Source organism: Bos javanicus, chromosome 25 (assembly GCF_032452875.1).
Source record: "Bos javanicus breed banteng chromosome 25, ARS-OSU_banteng_1.0, whole genome shotgun sequence".
Lineage (NCBI taxonomy): Eukaryota > Metazoa > Chordata > Mammalia > Artiodactyla > Bovidae > Bos > Bos javanicus.
Window position 1 is genome coordinate 36,567,853 of NC_083892.1, and position 20,722 is coordinate 36,588,574.

The window sequence follows — 20,722 nt, forward strand, 5'->3', positions numbered from 1 at the left end:
CTCACATCCATACATGACTACTGGGAAAACCATAGCTTTGACTAGATGAACCTTTGTTGGCAAAGCAATGCCTCTGCTTTTAAAAATGCTTGTTTGTAGCTTTTCTTCCAAGGAGAAAATGTCTTTTAATTTCATGGCTGCAGTCATCATCTGCAGTGATTCTGGAGCGAAAAAAAATAAAGTATTCACTATTCTCATTGTTTCCCTATCTATTTGCCATGAGGTGATGGGACAGATGCCATGATCTTGGCTTTTTGAATGTTGAGTTTTAAGCCAACTTTTTCACTCTCCACTTTCACCTTCATCAAGAGGCTTTTTAGTTCCTCTTTGCTTTCTGCCATAAGGGTGGTGTTATTTGCATATCTGAGGTTACTGATATTTCTCCCCACAATCTTGATTTCAGCTTGTGTTTCTTCTAGCCTGGCATTGCATATGATGTAGTCTGCATATAAGTTAAATAAGCAGGGTGACAATACACAGCCCTGACATACTCCTTTCCCAATTTTGAACCAGCCCATTGTTCCATGTATGGTTCTAACTGTTGCTTCTTGACCTGCATACAGATTTCTCAGGGAGCAGGTAATGTGGTCTGGTATTTCCATCTCTTGAAGAATTTTCCACAGTTCCTTATGTCTACACAGTCAAAGGCTTTAGTGTAGTAAATGAAGCCAAAATAGATGTTTTTCTGGGATTCTCATGCTTTTTCTGTGATCCAACAGATGTTGGCAATTTGATCTCTGGTTCCTCTGCCTTTTCTAAACCCAGATTTTATATCTGGAAGTACTTGGTTCACATACTGTTGAAGTCTAGCTTGAAGAATTTTGAGCATTATTTGCTAGCATGTGAAATGAGTGCAATTGTGCATTTGAGCATTCTTTGGCATTGCTCTTCTTTGGGGTTGGAATGAAACTGACTTTTTCCAGTCTTGTTGCCACTGCTGAGTTTTCCAAATTTGCTGGCATATTGAGTGCAGCACTTTCACAGAATCATCTTTTAAGATTTGAAATAACTCAGCTGGAATTCCACCACCTCCACTAGCTTTGTTTGTAGTGATGTTTCCTAAGGCCTACTTGCGACTTCACACCTCAGGATGTCTGGTTTATGTGAGTGATAAAACCATAGTGCTTATTTGGGTCACGAAGATCTTTTTTGTATAGTTCTTCTGTGTATTTTGCCACTTAAAAAGTGTTTCTTTTCTCTCCTTGTTATTTTCTGGAAATCTGTATTAAGATTGTATTGGGTATATCTTTCTTTTTCTCCTTTGCCTTTTGCTTCTCTTTTTTTCTCAGCTATTTGTAAAGCCTCCTCAGATAACCATTTTGCCTTTTTGCATTTCTATTTCTTGGGGATGGTTTTGATCACTGCCTCCTGTACAGTGTTACAAACCTTGGTCCATAGTTCTTCAGGCACAATATCAGATCTAATCCCTTGAATCTACTTGTCACTTCCATTGTATAATCAAAAGGGATTTGATTTAGGTCATACCTGAATGGCCTAGTGGTTTTCTCTACATTCTTTAATTTAAGTCTGAATTTGGCAATAAGGAGCTTATGATCTGAGCCACAATCAGCTTCCAGTCTTGTTTTTGCTGACTGTATAGAGCTTCTCCATCTTTGGCTACAAAGAATATAGTCAATATGATTTTAATATTGACCATCTGGTGATGTCCATGTGTAGAGTCTCCTGTTGTCGGAAGAGGGTGTTTGCTATGAACAGCGGGTTCTCTTGGTAAAACTTTGTTAAACTTTGTCCTGCTTCATTTTGTACTCCAAGGCCAAACTTGCCTGTTACTCCAGATATCTCCTGACCTTCTAATTTTGCATTCCAGTCTGCTATGATGAAAAGGACTGGTGTTTTGGAGTTAGTTCTAGAAGGTCTTATAGGTCTTCATAGAAACATTCAACTTCAGATTCTTTGGCATTACTGGTTGGGTCAGAGACTTGGATTACTGTGGTACTGAATAGTTTGCCTTGTACTGCATTTTGGACTCTTCTGTTGACTATGATGGCTATTCCATTTCTTCTAAGGGATTCTTGCCCACAGTATTAGATACAATGATCATCTGAATTAAACTTGCCCATTCCTGTACATTTTAGTTCACTGATTCCTAAAATATCGACATTCACTCTTGCCATCTCCTGTTTGACCACTTTCAATTTACCTTGATTCATGGATCTAACATTCCAGGTTCCTATGCAATATTGTTCTTCACAGCATCGGACTTTACTTCCATCACCAAACACATCCACAACTGGGTGTTATTTCCACTTTGGCTCAGCCTCTTCATTCCTTCTGGAGCTATTTCTCTGCTCTTCTACAGTAGCATTATCCATAATATATTTATTTACTCAATCAATCCCCCGTTATGTAGCTGTTGCCACTCAAACCCCTGTCTACTCATGGTGCCCTCCTCATCCTCCTCGGACCTCCACACCCTATTTAGGCTCTGGCTGCCCTGGCCAGGCCACGCTTCAGGGTGGACACTCCTTTCTCCTAGCCTATGTTCCCACACCCATGCCTGGCTGCTGTTTCTGTGGATACTTCCCCTCTCTACACAGTCTCCAACTCGGAGCCACTGAGCCCCCCTTCTCTGCCCACACCCTGAATGTAAGGCTGCCCATCTTCTGTGCTCCCCCAATGGCTTTAGGACTGGACTATCTAGGAAAACCCTAGCAAGGAAGGGGTTGTGGATGGGAGGGGCAGAAAAGGGAAAGGAAGGGCTGTGTGCAGCTTCTAATATCAACTGAAACTGACCAGTGACTGTAGCCTTTCTCCCCAATCAACTGACCAATCAACCATCTTTTATTCCACATTTATTGTATTAAGACAGTTGGGGGTTGAGGGTGGAAAACAAAGACACTTCAAGAAAACCTGTTTCCTGCCTTCCAGAAATATCAGGGGCGATGGGATGAACATTTTTAATCAAAGCTAATAGTATATGTGTCTGTTGTTATATAAAATATGTGCTCAAAAAACATAGATTTAAGCTATGAACATACTCTCTAAGAAATGGGCAAAATCACTGTGGATTAATTTTTACCTATGTAATATATCAAATAGCAGTTTTGAAAAGGTCCCACCCACCAGGGATTGTGATGGTCAAAAGTGTTTAGTGACTGGCTCTCCCTGATTCTGTTGTACACATTCCCCCTAAAGTGCAAGATGTATTAAAAGTATCAAATAATACTTTTGTAAAGAGTTGTCTATAGAGCTGCTCAATAGAATATTTGATTTAGAATATATAAAATAAAACCTGCGATATACAAATAAATGTCAGAACTTCAGTCACCACAATAATTCTTGTTTTCATTAATTTGCTGATAAAACTGTTGAGACACTTTCTTTGTTGATCATTGCTCTGAATGAGTAGATGTTACTAACTGGGGGTGGGTGGAGATGGTCCTTTGAGAATCAGCTAAGCTGAGTGTATGTATCTGGCCCTCATTAGTCACCTCTTTCATATTATGCAATATATAAAAACACAGACACTGAGAAAGCGAAACAAATGTGTGGATACCCTAGTCATCCAGCAAGTGCAATAGATGAAGGCTGTCTTTATTTCTGAGTTTTACCACAAAGTAAATCAAGCCCCCTGAAATTCTGGGACACAGCTCCTTGAAGAACAAAGCCCAGGTCTTTAGAGAAAGTCAGGCTCCACTTATGGTTCCATCTCTGAGCACAACCTTTAGGACAACAGGTTTTTCTGGTCTTAAAACTCCTTGACTGCTTATTTTCAAGGGGATCTGCAATAGTTAAGAGAACCAGTGAATGAAGCACCACCAACAAGAGAAGCAAAGCAGACAAGATACATTTCAGACAATAATGCCTTACAACAATATACAAGCTACTTTAGCATCGTATTTTTGATTTTTTTTTAAACTACCAATTCAATGTGTTCAACAGCTATAGGGAGGGGCAGGCTGCCAATATTTCCTTGATTCAATTTTAATAGATTATGACTTTCAGAAAATTGGTCTATTTAACGTGTTATAAGATATATGGGCACAAAATCATTTCTAGTAGTCCCTTATTATTCACTTAAATTTTTTAAAATTCTAATTTATTGAGATATAAATGATTTATGGTATAAATATTTAACTTATATATATCATGAAATTACAGCCACAATAAGTTTAGTTAACATCCATCAACTCATAGAGATAGAAAAATAAAAAATTCTGTTTTTCTCTCATGAGCACTTTTAGGATCTATTCCCTTCTACTACATAAAAATGTCTATAATTTTATGTTAAAATTTATGTCTAAAATTTTATACTTTTAATTATATTAAAAATGTCCACAAACTATAATCATCACGTTTTATGTGATATCCCTGTACTTATTTATCTATAATCAGAAGTTTGTACCTTTGATCACTTGCATCCAGTTTCCCTTCTTTATCTTTGATTCTCTGTACTTACTCTGTAAGTTATATCAAGACTGGATAGTGAAAGCATTCATTCATCATTCATTGCACAAAAATATCTACTGAGCACTATGCCTATGAAGCATTATGCCTATTTTTTTAAAAACATGCCCTGGTTCCAAGTGCAGGGCAAATGGTGAACTTCTGAAGACCTACAGTGGTTTGTCTGAGATTTTTAGCCCCTTTCTCACCCAGTCACTCCTTCTGGGTTGGGGGAACCAACAGAGTGACCTTCTAACCTCAGTTGACTGAAGGACAAGCAAGGAGCTGTGGAGGGAGAAGCTCCAGCCCATGGGGTACTGGGTGGAGCTTGCAGCGGCATCTGCCCTTCCCAGGTGTGCCCGAGGCCCCCTTTCTCTCAGGGCTGAGTCCGCTGTGTGTGCACATTTACAGGACGCCCACACAGATGCCTGCAAGTAAAATGGAAACATCTCTATCCTCCTCTTCCCTGAGAAAACTACTCAAAGGGAGCAGCTGCTTATTAAATGTATGACTCCTAGAAAAAAGCCTTATTTTAGGGCCATGCTTGAGATGAATCAATGCCAACTGTTCTGTGTGCTCCTCAGAGAGTGATTCCAGGTCTTGCTATAACTGCAACAAATTGTTATTTTAAACTTTCAAACGGTAAGCATTTTCCCTGCAGATAGACACACAGACACACATAAAACAAGCAAGAACACAAATGACATTTGATAAATTTTTAAAATTCAAACTGTCCCATATTTGTGTTCAACAGCTGTAATCAACTGCAAGTCACTCCTTAAACGTTTGCCCGATGACATCAAGGCACCACTGAGCATTTATGGAAGGAATAAAATAAGGGGACAGAGTTAATGACCTTCTTAGGTAAAAAGGAAACAAAGGAACCAAACTAGCTGGTTCAGGGTCAAAGTATTGTCAGGTGGTAGGACCTGTGACGCCAGCCTGTGGTACCTGTAAACACAGCAGAGGGGAGAGTGGGCTCTGGCCTGGATGGGGAGGCTGCATGGAGGGGCTCGGGACTGAACTGGAACTCGAAGGGGGAGAATGGACTGTAGGGTGGACAGGGAGGACATACAGTCATTCTGAGAATGTAAAGGGAGCCCAGCTGGATGGCAGCAGGATCCCTGGCAGGTGAGGGGCTGTGGGAGCCCTTCCCATCTGGCAGAAATGCTTTCACTCAGGGATCACTGTGGCTGCACAGAGGGATCTGTGGGGGTGCTCTCAATGCCACACTCCGGGGAAATTATTTTGGAGAGTCTGAGATGACCTTAAAATCGGGATATTTCTCCCTAGTAATTTCTTTATACAAATAGTGGCTGAGAATCACTGTCAGGAAAGCTTCTGTAAGTTCCCATGGAGAAGGGCATCACTGAAAAGTCATGACATGGTCATCACTGCTCTCACAACTTTGTACGACGTTTTCCTTCCTTCTAGTGGATGTGACACCAAATTTTTAAAAGTTGCTCAAATTCACTGGACTTTGTGTAGTCGTGTCGTGCTAACTGCCTTGACTCTAGATGACCTCTACAGTTGGGTCTTTATGAAGCCACAGACTTAGCCCTCCAGGGATGAAAGACAGTTAAAGGTCATAGATGGATTCAAACAGATTCTCTGTCTAGTAAACTAAATTGTTATTTGAATAGATCACAGTCTTATAGACACAGAGAGATACATCTCACTTAAAAAAAATCTCAGTAAAACACTATGCAGAGTGAACTGCTGACCTGTGTTTCTTTACAAGGTTTGAAGGAGAAGTTCTGCAGGACTCTGACGATAGCAAGTTTCATGTTCATGATAGCAAACCTCATGCCAATGCAATTTCGGGGTCCAGTTCCAAAAGGCAGGTAGACGTAAGGATTTATGCTGTCCTTGTTCTTCTTACTGAACCTGGATCCACAACCATAGAGGAAAAAGTGAATCAAACAGAAAAGTCACTGGAATTCCAGGTCTGAGGTTTTAACTTAAACCCTCAACCAGTAGCATAAGGGAGACTCCTGTGGGCGGGTGACTGAATCCTGCTGTGCTGATTTGCTGTGAGAAAGGTAAGCCCCAGGGCCTTCTCATCCCCCAGACCCCACAGGAGCTTTCAGTCCTGGTGAGAAGATGAGATGAAGGATGTTTAAAGAAAATGCATCTTTAAATATGAAATTACATTCAGATTGGTGAGATGCTCAGGCTCTGAAAGGCAGTTAGGAAATGAGACTGGTTGAAGGAAGAGTGGGTTCCTGCCTCTGTAAACACTGACATTGGTCATGTGCTCAGAGATGAAGGAAGCAGGAGAAACGTCTCTGAATATTTTAATTGTTAGTTTTCAATTGTTTTCCCTTCCCCTCCTCTTGTGTATGTGTGTCTCTTCCTCTCACATACAGAGAATGTTGAGGTCAGTAGATTTATGTGGGCATATGACTCAACTCTACTCTGGTTCAATCACTGATTTCTGTGTCTATCATTTCCACAAATCTATAAAGTCCTTGATAGTTAGACCTCTGTTCAATTCAAATTTGACTCTTCAATATTTGAATATATTAAGAAAATATGTGGATTTGGGGTAATAATGGCATTGTGGTTCTGTGCATTTTAAAGAGTCCCTATTTTGGAGACTATTCTGGAATATTTACAGACAATGTGATTTCAGATGCATGGAGAATTAGTCGAAGGGCAGCATGTGAGTGGTGCAGACCTGGTTGATGGCTGTTGAGCAGGGAATGGACACAAACAGATACATTAAACATGATTCATAGACATTTGCCTATAGAATATACAGTGTATATGTCCAAAACTCTTAATAATGGCTTTAACGTTTGGATTTCCCACTCCCTGGCCCAGTCCCTGCCACCCACGGGTGAGCACTACCTCTCTGCTTGACTGCTGAATGAATCAAAGGGAACTACAGTGAGTGGTCTCTGGTTTCAGGTTCCTGAGGTTGCAGGAGGGGGAGCTGCTGAACTTGAGAGAAACACTGAGGTTTTCTGGTCCAGGACGGAGGACTTGGTGGACTCTGACTCTTCTTTCAACAATGTTACAGGTACAAGTTATGCTAGCACTAGGGACACCAGGGTGAACAAGACACATCCCTGCCATCAGGGAGCTTGTAGTCAGGGACTCATGGAGAAGAAATGGCAACCCACTCCAGTGTTCTTGCCTGGAGAATCCCAGGGACAGCAAAGCCCGGCAGGCTGCCGTCTATGGGGTCGCACAGAGTCGGACACGACTGAAGCGACTTAGCAGCAGCAGCAGCATAAAGGGCTAGATCCCAGCTAGGGTGCTAAAATCTTCAATCCAAATTTTGCTCACCATAAAATAAATGGAAGAGCATCAGCTCTTTCCAGAGTCCAATCTGTGCCCAAACCAGACCCTGACTCTGAATTCCCAGAAGACAATATTAACCCCTACAAGGAGAAAGTCTAGACATCTAGAGACCAGAGGACTTCTCTCCGAAAGGTCACCAAACACTGAGGCAGAAGGGAGCTGCTCAGGTCTGCAGCCACAGACTGAATGAGGGCACCTGTGTGTCCATCCTCACTGAGGCTCCTGGAACCTCCTGGGATGAGACTGCTAGCCTTAGCCTACAGTCCCAAAATAATAATGGAGGAAACAGCAGCCAGTGTTTAAAGCAATGGAAATATGGGAATGTTAGTGATGAATTCAAAGAACTAACAAGAACAGACAGACAGACTTTAAGGAATAAAAACCAATACACCTAAAATAATATAGCTGTTAAGTAAATTATAGCAGATGCAAGATATATAAATATATTTAAAAAACACAGAATGTTGTTTATAGTTTACTGTTAAATAAAGAAAGCAATTGAAAATCAGACTATATATAATGCCATTCCAAGTTTTAACAATGGGTATATGCATAGAAAAATGTCCACAGGATTTACATTTCACTATTAATGAGACCTATCTTAAGTTATTGGGCTTCCACGGTGGCTCAATGGTAAAAAATCCACTTGCTAATGCACAAGATATGGGTTCAATCCCTGGGTCAGGAATACCTCCTAGAGAAGAAAATGGCAACCCACTCCAGTATTCTTGCCTGGAAAATCCCACGGACAGAGGAGACTGGTGGGACACAGCCCATGAGGTTGCAAAGAGTCGGACACAACTTAGTGTCTAAACAATAGCAAAGCTTAAGGTATTGAGAATGTACAGAGCTAAATTTTTTTTCTCTAGTTCACGGTTGGTAAAATTTTAAATTTTAATTATTATTTATTTTAATTTTAATTGTTATTTAATCAAATAATGTTCTTGGAATAAGAAAAGACATTTAACAATAAAAAGGTGTAAAATAAAGCAATTACGTAGTCACACATTTGTTATCCATAATGAGGGTTGTCAGCATACGCTCTGAGCAACTGGATCAGGAGGGGCCCCTTCCCTGGGCTCTTGTACCTTTCAGGACGGAACTCCTCAGGCTCTGGCCAGAGCTGTGGGTCTTTGTGCAGCACGGAGATTGGCACCATCACTGTTGTCCCTTTGGGAATGGACACCCCATGGATTTCCACATCCTTCTTACAGAGCCTCTCAAGTCTAATAGCAATAGGAAACATTCTGAGAGTCTCATTCACCACCATGTCAAGGTACTCCATCTGTGCCAGGACATCATAGGTCGGAGGGGCCTGGGAAGAAAGAAATAGATTTTGATAAATTAAGATATCAGATCAACCTTCAACTCCATCTATGTAGGCCTACTGAAATGTTAGGAGCTCCAGGGAATAATTTAAATTGGAAAGGACGTTAGCATTTATAGACATTTTACACGTCATTTGACCTCTCAATGCCCATTGAGATGGGCAGTAGTCACGACAATGGAAGGACACCAGAACAATTCTCTAAATAGTTTGTGAAACACCACAGGTTGTCATGGAGTGTATCTTTCCTCTCATGAGAACAAATGTGACCAAGACCAGGACCCTTACGCTTAAGTGAAATAGGCCACAGTCAGTTTCTTTTTGAAAGTGAGGCCACACATCTGTACCAAGGAAAGAACGTATAAAGGAGCAAATCCCCTATTCAACATGAAGGTTCTTAATTGAAGACTCTTGACTGCTTATGCTCTTCATTATACACATGCAGTCTGGAAACAATATATGAAAACTCTATAAATAATTGGGGAGAAACAAGTTTCTTTCTAAACCAAATCTGCAAATGAAGAGTATGAATGAGAACACAATTTCAGATGCAGGGAGGTTACAAGAGGATCAGAACCCCACCGTCTGCTGCTAGAAGGGTCTCTTATTATCCCTGCAGGTGTGACCCTAAGGTCTGAAGGTCTAAACAAGCAACTCCAGCCCCAGGGTCCAGCTATCTGCATGCCACAAAGAACTCCAGTTTTGGCTGAGATCTGAGACCACTGTGGGTGATAAATGGCTGTCACATGGGGTTATAGTTAAGGGGAAACATTATAGAGGGTAAGAGTGCCTCAGGAGCCAACACCCTGGATCACAGCTTGACTAGATCACCAGCACGTACACGAGTAGTGTCTGGAAGTATTTCATCTCCCGGTAGCTCAGGTATCTCATATGTTACATGGAGACAGATGGAGCTGACCCTCCACAGGGTAGTATGGCAGAGACACTCACTGCTCACCCAGCATCCATGTAGTCCCCATGTTTCCCAGCCCACTTGAAGTTATGGGAAACCAGCTTTGCCAACAGGCTGTGAACTGAGGTGATTATATCAGTTCAGAGACAAATCAGTTGAAAACCCAGTAAGCAACTCTCGAGTTCCTTATTCCACAGATGACAAGAAGGCCTCATGTTTCAGTTAAGGCAATTATAAGGTGGTGAAGGCTCTGAGTCAGTTTTCCTGAGTGACTCTGAAGCAGAGCTGTCCACTCCATCCCCCACAAACAGTCCACGTTCAGCGTGTACACATGGCTGATGGAAAACTGTGCTATGAAAGCCCTGAGATCCCAGGCTTGTCTGTTACTCAGGCATAGGCTAGTCTCTCCTGACTCATAAAGAATTTCTTGAAAATTAAACACATTTTTAAATAGAAAGTATTCTCCCAAATCATCCCACCCTCTCCCTCTCCCCCAGAGGGATGGTACAGGGAGGGAGGTGGGAGGGGGGTTCAGGATGGGGAACACGTGTACACCTGTGGTGGATTCATGTTGATGTATGGCAAAACCAATACAATATTGTAAACTAATTAGCCTCCAATTAAAATAAATACATTGAAATTAAAAAAAGAAAGTATTTAGAACAGACATATAAAGTAAGCACATATAAGCCAATAGTACTAGTATTATTAGTATTTTTATAAAAAGGAGAGAATGCAATGTCTCAGCTAGCCTTGGTCTGTTAGCAGCCTTTCGATCTTCTTGTAATTAAAAGAATCCCAATATGGAGTTTACCAGAGAAGAAAATCATCTCTAATTTATGCAGGCCCTACAAAGTATCTGAAGGACCTAGGATTCTGAAAGGTCATAAGACTTGTCCAAAACCAGCCAGGTCTCAGGCTTGTGTTCTCTGTTTCCTACCGTATATCCTTTCTTGTACACCAGGCTTCACCTAGTCTAAAGTTTACACAGGGCAGTAGAGTGAATTAATGGTCCCAATTCTCCACCATTTCCTCTGTCCATTCCCTTCGCCATTAACTCTGCGATGCCCTCCCATTCTGACTCAGGTTGGTCAGGTGGCTCACTTTGAGCCAGTGGAATATTGGCTATGTGTGATGCTAGCAGAGTTTTGAAAGTCACCCATGGGATTAGGCCTCTTGCTCATGACATCTACTGCTGCCCTGAGAAGCAAACATGTGGAGATTGAGACATGTGAGGAGCATGTGTGGAGCTGAGTCAGTCTAACTGTTAGGGAAAGCACACTGACTGAAACTGCCCAGCCTGGCCAGGTGCCATAGTAACCGTTTGCATGAGTTGTTTTATGACAGAAGGTCCTGGTTAGGAACACAGAACTAATAAGCCACCACCAACCGGAAGAGTTCAGGAAAGGTCAAAAGGAGACACCACATGTCCAACCACCTCCAGAATCCTCTCTGGCATTCATCTTGGCTGAATAAGGCATGTACCACCAGGAAGGACTCTGAGTCAGAATGATTGGCTAAAAACAACCCGGGGAACTAATCCCATCACCATAAAACCTGCAAGACTGGCAGAGCAGTTCTCCTGGTTTCCCTCACCCTACTGCTCTCCACCCGGGTGCCCTTTCCCAATAAAATCTCTTGCTGTGTCAGCACATGTGTCTCCTTGGACAATTCATTTCTGAGTGTTGGACAAGAGCCCAGTTTCGGGCCCTGGAAGGGGTCCCCCTTCCTGCAACACAACCACTTAGCCAAGGCCAGCCTAGATCCACCACAGACCACAGCCCAGACCACAGCAAGTCCAGCCAATATCAACAGATAACTATGCAGACCCCATGAACTTGGGCAAACTCTGGGAGATAGTGAAGGACAGGGAAGCCTGGCGTGCTGCAGTCCATGGGGTCACAGAGTCTGACACAATGTAGTGCCTGAACAACAAATGCAGACACCAGAGAAATAAATGGTGGCTCAGAGGTTAAAGCGTCTGCCTGGAAATCAGGAGACCCGGGTTCGATCCCTGGGTCGGGAAGATCCCCTGGAGAAGGAAATGGCAACCCACTCCAGTAGTCTTGCCTGGAGAATCCCATGGAGGGAGGAGCCTGGTGGGCTACAGTCCGTGGGGTCACAAAGAGTCAGCACGACTGAGTGACTTCACTTTCACTTTCAGATGCCACTGAAGTTCTGTGAATGTTACTTGGCATTATTCTGACAACTGATACTGCAGGACCAGCACTTTTTTCAAAGTACTTATATTGCTGTGAGTAGCACGAAGTACTTATGTTTTCTCCCTTTGCTTCGTATCCTTTAGATCTTTCCTAAATGTGCTGTGCTCAATCACTTAGTCTTCTCTGACTCTTTGCAATCCCATGAACTGTAGCCCACCAGGCTCCTCTGTCCATGGGATTTCCAAGGCAAGAATACTGGAGTGGGTTGCCATTTCTGACTCCAGGGGATCTTCTCAACCCACATATCAAACCCGCACCTCCTACATTGGAAGAAGGATTGGGTTTTTTTCCCATTGCACCACCTGGGAAAGGAGGTAAATGATTTGATGCTTATGTTTTGGGCAGAAATCTCCTAAGAAGTGGTGAGAAGACAATCATGCTAAGGCTTCACCTTCCCCCTCTATCTCTGGGTATCATCACTCACCTTATTGGGGAAAGTTGCATCAATCTCCTCCTGCAGCTTCTGCTGGACATCAGGGTGAGTGGCCAAAATATACAGAAGGAAGGAAAGAGTACTGCTAGTGGTCTCATAGCCAGCAAAAATAAAGATAATACTCTGGGCTATGAGTTCTTGGTCAGAGAGAGCTAAAAAAAAAAAAAAAAAAACCAAGTAAAGACATTTTAGGTAAAGCATGGCATTGTAAAAACCATAGCTTAAATGATGAGACATTCCAGTGAAACTCCCAAACCCCTAGGGGAAATCATGTAAAAGTAATTTAGAATCAAACTGAGAGTGATTTCCACCCTGTGTCTGCCTCACAGAGCCAAGAAAAAGCCAAGAACTGTCTTGATCCAGTTTTTCCCAAGTCTATTCTATTCTTGGCTCTCTGTTCCTGGCAATGCCACCCCCTACCAACACAGCTGGGTAATTTCAAGAGACAGCACTTCTGTCTAACATCTACAGTGTTATCACTGTGTCCTTTAGAGAACTGTAAAAGAACTTTAGCTCCAAGTAAAATGGAGCAGCATTTCCTTCTAGAATATTTTAAATTATTTTAGTTAAGGCACAGCTTGATTTTTTTTTTTTTTGAAGGATACAATAATAAAGCTACATGGTCAGTTTAGTTCAATCACTCAGTCATGTCCGACTCTTTGCAACTCCATGGACTGTAGCACGCCAGGCCTCCCTGTCTATCACCAACTCCTGGAGCTTGCTCAAACTCATGCCCATTGAGTTGGTGATCCATCCAACCACTCATCCTCTGTTGTCCCCTTTTCCTGCCTTCAATCTTTCCCAGCATCAGGGTCTTTTCTAAAGAGTCAGTTCTTTGCATCAGGTGGCCAATATATTGGAGCTTCAGCTTCAGCATCAGTCCTTCCAATGAATATTCAGGACTGATTTCCTTTAGGATGGACTGGTTTGATCTCCTTGTAGTCCAAGGGACTCTCAAGAGTCTTCTCCAACACCACAGTTCAAAAGCATCAGTTCTCTGGTGCTCAGCTTTCTTTACGGTCCAACTCTCACATCCATACATGACTACTGGAAAAACCATAGCTTTGACTAGATGGACCTTTGTTGGCAAAGTAATGTCTCTGCTTTTTAATATGCTCTAGGTTGGTCATAGCTTTTCTTCCAAGGTGCAAGCGTCTTATAATTTCTTGGCTGCAGTCACCATCTGCAGTGATTCTGGAGCCAAAGAAAATAAAGTCTCTCACTGTTCCCATTGTTTCCCCATCTATTTGCCATGAAGTGATGGGACTGAATGTTGTGATCTTCATTTTTTGAATGTTGAGTTTTAAGCCAGCTTTCTCACTCCTCTTTTACTTTTTTCAAGAGGTTCTTTAGTTTCTCTTCACTTTCTGCCATAAGGGTGGTGTCATCTGCATATCTGAGGTTACTGAGATTCCTACCAGCAATCCTGATTTCAGCTTATGCTTTATCCAGCCCGTCATTTCACATGATGTACCCTGCATAAAAGTTAAATAAGCAGGATGACAATATACAGCTGTGACATATTCCTTTCCCAATTTGGAACCAGTCCATTGTTCCATGTCTGGTTCTAACTGTTGCTTCTTGACCTGCATATAGATTTCTCAGGAGACAGGTCAGGTGGTCTGGTATTCCCATCTCTTTAAGAATTTTCCACAGTTTGTTGTGATCCACACAGTCAAAGGCTTTGGTGCAGTCAATAAAGCAGATGTTTTTCTGGAACTCTCTAGCTTTTTCTATGATCCAACGGATGATGGCAATTTGATTTTTTGGTTCCTCTGCCCTTTCTAAATCCAGCTTGAACATCTGGAAGTTCACAGTTCACATACTGTTGAAGCCTCAACTTGGAGAATTTTGAGCATTACTTTACTAGTGTGTGAGATGAGTGCAATTGTGCAGTAGTTTGAGCATTCTTTGGCATTTCCTTTCTTTGGGATTGGAATGAAAACTGACCTTTTCCAGTCCTGTGGCCACTGCTGAGTTTTCCAAATTTGCTGGCATATTGACTGCAGCATTTTCATAGTGTAATCTTTGAGGATTTGAAATAGCTCAACTGGAATTCCATCACTTCCACTAGCTTTGTTCATAGTGATGCTTCCTAAGGCCCACTTGATATCACACTCCAGGATGTCTGGTTCCTGGTGAGTGATCTCACCATCATGGTTATCTGGGTCTAGAAAATCTTTTTTGTATAGTTCTTTGGTGTATTCTTGCCACCTCTTCTTAATATCTTTTTTTTTTTTTCTGTTAGGTCCATGCCATTTCTGCCCTTTATTGTGCCCATCTTTGCATGAAATATTCCCTGATATCCCTAATTTTCTTGAAGAGATCTCTAACCTTTCCCATTCTATTGCTTTCCTCTATTTCAGTGTCATATCTTTTTGCTTTTTCATACTGTTAATGGAGTTCTCAAGGCAAGAATACTCAAGTGGTTTGCCATTCCCTTTTCCAGTCAGACTATATGGTCAGTTCAGTTCAGTTCAGTCGCTCAGCTGTGTCTGACTCTGCGATCCCATGAATTGCAGCATGCCAGGCCTCCTTGTCCATCACCAACTCTCGGAGTTCAAACTCATGTCCATCGAGTCAGTGATGCCATCCAGCCATCTCATCCTCTGTCGTCCCCTTTCCCTCCTGCCCCCAATCCTTCCCAGCATCAGAGTCTCTTCCAATGAGTCAACTCTTCGCATGAGGTGGCCAAAGTACTGGAGTTTCAGCTTCAGCATCAGTCCTTCCAAAGAACACCCAGGACCGATTTCCTTTAGGATGGATTGGTTGGATCTCCTTGCAGTCCGAGGGATTCTCAAGAGTCTTCTCCAACACCACAGTTCAAAAGCATCAATTCTTCAGCGCTAAGCTTTCTTCACAGTCCAACTCTTACATCCATACATGACCACTGGAAAAACCATAGCCTTGACTAGATGGACCTTTGTTGGCAAAGTAATGTCTCTGCTTTTGAATATGCTATCTAGGTTGGTCATAACTTTCCTTCCAAGGAGTGTCTTTTAATTTCATGGCTGCAGTCACCATCTGCAGTGATTTTGGAGCCCAGAAAAATAAAGTCTGACACTGTTTCCACTGTTTCCCCATCTATTTCCCATGAAGTGATGGGACCGGATGCCATGATCTTCATTTTCTGAATGTTGAGCTTTAAGCCAACTTTTTCACTCTCCTCTTTCACTTTCATCAAGAGGCTTTTTAGTTCCTCTTCATTTTCTGTCATAAAGATGGTGTCATCTGCATATCTGAGGTTATTGATATTTCTCCCGGCAACCTTGATTCCAGCTTGTGCTTCTTCCAGCTCAGCGTTTCTCATGATGTACTCTGCATAGAAGTTAAATAAGCAGGGTGACAATATACAGCCTTGATGTACTTCTTTTCCTATTTGGAACCAGTCTGTTGTTCCATGTCCAGTTCTAACTGTTGCTTCCTGACCTGCAACAGTTTCTCAAGAGGCAGGTCAGGTGGTCTGGTATTCCCATCTCTTTCAGAATTTTCCACAGTTTATTGTGATCCACACAGTCAAAGGCTTTGGCATAGTCAATAAAGCAGAAATGGATGTTTTTCTGGAACTCTCTTGCTTTTTCCATGATCCAGCAGATGTTGGCAATTTGATCTCTGGTTCGTCTGCCTTTTCTAAAACCAGCTTGAACATCAGGAAGTTCACGGTTCATGTATTGCTGAAGCCTGGCCTGGAGAATTTTGAGCATTACTTTACTAGTGTGTGAGATGAGTGCAATTGTGCAGTAGTTTGAGCATTCTTTGGCATTGCCTTTCTTTGGGATACCATATGGTAGGGGAAATTAAATTATATTTTATCAAAACTTGTTTACAGGAACAGAAGAGTACAATATGGGCTACAGACAAACTCTTGCAACTCAAAGTGTGGTCCATGGACCAGCAGCATGAGCAGGATTTGGAAGCCTAATACAAATTCAGATTCTCAAATCCCATCCTAGAACTATGGATACAACATCTGAACTTTCATGAGATGTGGAGATGTATGTGTACAATAGCCTGAGAAGCATGGATTATGCCCTTGAGAGGCACCAGGTAATACAAGACCTGGGGCACAAGCCTTCAAGGGGATGATCGAGATATGTATAGAAGCTACAGAAATCAACAAAAATCTTGAAGAGTTGTGATGATCCTAGGCTAATCATTCGCATTAAAATAGCAAAAGAAAGAATGCATCCATGGAAGGATATAGCCCGATGTGAAAATTAGAAAAATAAGATCCAGAGAGTAGAGTCTGAAGGTCATCCTCTAGGTACACATCCCCTCTCTCTGCTCTTCTTTATACTTATCAAACAGCCCTGTGATTATACACTAGTCTCCAATTTTATTTTCTCCAAAGAGACAAAGCATGCTTAGGCTCTTGGCTATTTGATGGGTGTAGTAGGACATTTGTTACTTAGAGCACTCAACTCTATGTGGTACCTGCTCCAACCAAGAAATCAATAATAAAAGTAATATAAAATGAGTGTAATAAAGGTCTACAAGATTGTAGATGATGATATCTCCAATGATGATGTCTGTGATGCCATCAAAGTCTTTCCCCAGTTAACATAAACTCCATAATACTCAAAGTCTAGAGCTGTGCTAATATGTGACTATTCAAATTTTAATTGATTAAAATTAAATACAATTTAGCATTCAGGTTCCAGGGACACTGGCCTCATGTCATGTCCTCAGGAGATATTTATGTCTAGTGATTACTATATTGAACTGAACAGATACAGATTATTTTCTTCATCACAGAAAGTTGTACTGAATCATGTACTTAAAGAAATGATAGATGATATTAGATAGATAGATAGAATGATAAAAGTAAGTATCCACACAGTTATAGATATATTTAGAGTGTGCTGAACTGATGCTGGGAGAGACTGGGGGTAGGAGGAGAAGGGGACGACAGCGGATGAGATGGCTGGATGGCATCACTGACTCGATGGATGTGAGTCTGAGTGAACTCCAGGAGTTGGTGATGGACAGGGAGGCCTTGTGTGCTGCGATTCATGGTGTCGCAAAGAGTTGGACACGACTGAGCGACTGAACCGAAATGAACTGAACTGAAGTAGGTTTATACCTGCTTTCAAGAACCAATTTTATAAAATTCCAGACTTTTGTGAGATGGTTATCAATTCATTGGTGGCTTCAAATTAACCATTTAGGAGTATTCATGTAATGGAATTAAAACACACCAGGGTCTTTTTGTGTGTGAGAGAGAGCTGGTTTGCATCAGTGTTTTGGAGTAGATACAGACATCTTTTTTTTTTTTTTTAATTTTTACATTCCTGTGTAAAAATAGTTGATGTTCTGAAAATTGTCCACTGAGAGGATCTGGAAGCAAAAAAACCAAACAAACAAACAAAAAAAACCAACCCTGGTAGCAATGAGCATTCCTAGAACCCAGATTTTGGATTCTAAACACCATTTCTCACTAAACGGAACCTGAATTTCTTAGAGAAATGGCTTATTCTAGGGGAAATAGAAGAGAAAGCTGGAATGCCTTGCATTAGGAAGTGAGGAAGTTCTTGGAAAATGATAAGTGAAAAGGATACAGGATACTCTGTATACAACAGTGGTGGACACATATCATTATACATTTATCAAAAGCCATTGAATGCACAAGGCCAAGATGGACCCAGGTGTGAACTATTGTCTTTGGGTGATAATAATGTATCAGTGTAGGTTCATTGATTTTAACAAGTGTATCACTCCAGTATGGACTTCTGATTTGAGGAAGGCTATATGTAGGTGGGGGTGGGGGCAGAATGTATATTGGGAAACTCTTTATTCTTCACTCAGTTTTGCTTTTTAATTTCTGCTAAAAAATAGCCTATTGAAAAAATTTTTCAGGAGAAAAAAGTAATATATATATAGGAGCCCACTTGAAAGGGCTCCAGTGGACAAACCTGAGAGAATTTGAAAATCAAAATGAAGAGTGATATGAGACAGTAAGTTAGCTGTACATGAGATATACTGATATAAATAGATGACTGGGGGAGAATGGAGAGCTCTCCTTGTGAAAGAACATCAGCTCATAAATACAGAAGAATGATGGGTTTAGAAAGACATCATGTTGTAATCATAATAACAACAATGGTTTCAGTCAAAAACCATCCATGAATGATAAAACCAATGGGTGAAAATTTGAAGAGGAACAGAATGTTTACAGTCTCAACAGCTTCTCCCAGAAGTTATGTGTTCATAACAAAGGGGTGGAAAATTACACTTTACAGTAGAATAAGCTGGTGAACACAAGTTTAAAAGTGTTCCAAATTAAGGTCACCAACAATGGGGCAATGTGCCCCCTCATGAATGAAGGGATGAAGCCTTGATGCAAATATTCAGACAGAGGTTCTGACTTGGTGGTTCTGGAGGAGCCTGAGAACTGATATCAGAACCAAGCTCCCCAGAGGTTCAGCTGTAGCGATCCATTTCATAACTGACTTCTGGGCATGACTTCCTTGTTATACTTGCCCTTCGAGCTCTGAACAAAGTTGTGCCTGCAAACTTCTAGGAAGTACCACGGCCTACTCTTTCTTTCGGCACAAGTGTCTGTCTTCAATTTGGCCTAAATTCCCATCTGCCTGGAAAGTTTTCTGTGCATTTTCAGAACTGCCCCCTACCTCTGCGTCTCCCTACTGTGGCCCCTCTGAAGCTCTCCTTGGTTACCTTTATGATTGTCTGTTTCTTTGGAATTCTGGGAGTTAATCATCAGCTGAAGAAAGTCCACACGTGGCTGTAAGCAGAAAGAAATTTTCTATGATAGAAAGTTACTTGTGAAGTCATAGACAAATCAGGAGTGCGGTATTTAACCTCTTTCCTGAGAATATGGCCCCTTAAAAATTAGAAGTCTGACTACTCTTGCTGGAGATAGTGAACTAACATTCACCTACAGACCTTGGAGAACATGATGTTTCCCAGAGAGAAACCCAGCCATCAATCCAACTGCTTTCTGGTCCTCACTCTCTTTGATCTTTGGTTTCTCTGTCTTTTGAAACAGCTTTATTTTGCCAAAGAGTTGCCTGTTGTCTCTCCTGTCACACTTGTTTGCTCAGGAAAAGTCCATGATTTTATTCCTTTTTCTCCTTCCAATTTTAAATCTTAATGAATGATCACACAAATTAATCCCCTCACATTTGCAAAGTTCATTGGTAGTGTTTTTGGAAGCATCTTCAATGCCTTGACCCTCTCAAAACCTTATACAATCTTCAGTGACATTCTGGGTACAAAACTCTTGTCCCCCTGACCTGCAGACATCCTTGTGCTGGCCTCCAGGCTTAATGGAGGCAAACCTGGGTTAATGAGCTTGCAGCCTCATGGCCCAGAGAAGACCCCTGGCCATGCCAGACTAGGAGAGGGCTCCAATTTAACACAGAATTCACTCCACCAGCTGCCTGATGGGGCTTTCTATTCATTGCACAATCTATAAAATAGGAGTCTTAGAATCAAAGTGATTCTTTACCAGTATAACATATGGGAAAATTATGATATTGGTAAAATCATTTTCAAATAGTAATTGTTATCCTTTAACAGTTTATTGAATGGAAGTGGTAAAACTTTTATCTCAACAATATTTATGCTATGACATACTAATATGCATGCCTACTATTAAATTTAAACATCACTCTCTGGCTCATTTTCTTATTTCTTCCCCAACCTCCACCTTCCTCATCCCTCCAAAATGATATATTAGTAACTTCCCAGTTCTAAAATCTATATTTCTCTACCTAATTTTTTAAAAAATGCAGAGAAGTACACAAATCATATGTGTACAGGTTAACAAATTTTCAAAACGTGAACACCCTCATGTAACCACCACTAGACCTTACCTTTTGATTATCTTTGAGGCGACTTTCTTTTATCCTTTTTACAGATTTTGTAAAAAAATTCACAGCACTTTTTGGAAATATGGTGATATTTAATACATCAAGGATTGGGACAAGGAATGGAAAGAGTACTGTAGAGAGAAGATAAAAGAAAAGCACAGTGAAAATTCAAAAATTACACAGCAAGTATAATTTGCTCTATCAATCAGGAAAGATACCAGGGTCAGATACCAGAATCACTCCCTCTATGACCTTTGCTCAGACTTCCTAGCCAACGAC

General features: G+C 41.4%; 1 protein-coding gene across 1 annotated transcript in view; it reads right to left on the reverse strand.

The window, feature by feature from the left end:
- Nucleotides 1–3,534: 3,534 nt before the first annotated feature.
- The window catches only part of LOC133238933 (cytochrome P450 3A24-like), a 60,172-nt gene continuing 42,984 nt past the window's right edge, over nucleotides 3,535–20,722 (reverse strand). The window contains exons 9-14 of the mRNA XM_061402595.1: nucleotides 20,447–20,574; nucleotides 19,287–19,353; nucleotides 12,603–12,763; nucleotides 8,805–9,031; nucleotides 6,132–6,294; nucleotides 3,535–3,743 (exon numbers count right to left, since the gene is read on the reverse strand). Coding sequence (XP_061258579.1) covers nucleotides 3,648–3,743; nucleotides 6,132–6,294; nucleotides 8,805–9,031; nucleotides 12,603–12,763; nucleotides 19,287–19,353; nucleotides 20,447–20,574 — 842 coding nt within the window. The 3' untranslated portion in view covers nucleotides 3,535–3,647. The remainder of the gene's footprint in view (nucleotides 3,744–6,131; nucleotides 6,295–8,804; nucleotides 9,032–12,602; nucleotides 12,764–19,286; nucleotides 19,354–20,446; nucleotides 20,575–20,722) is intronic.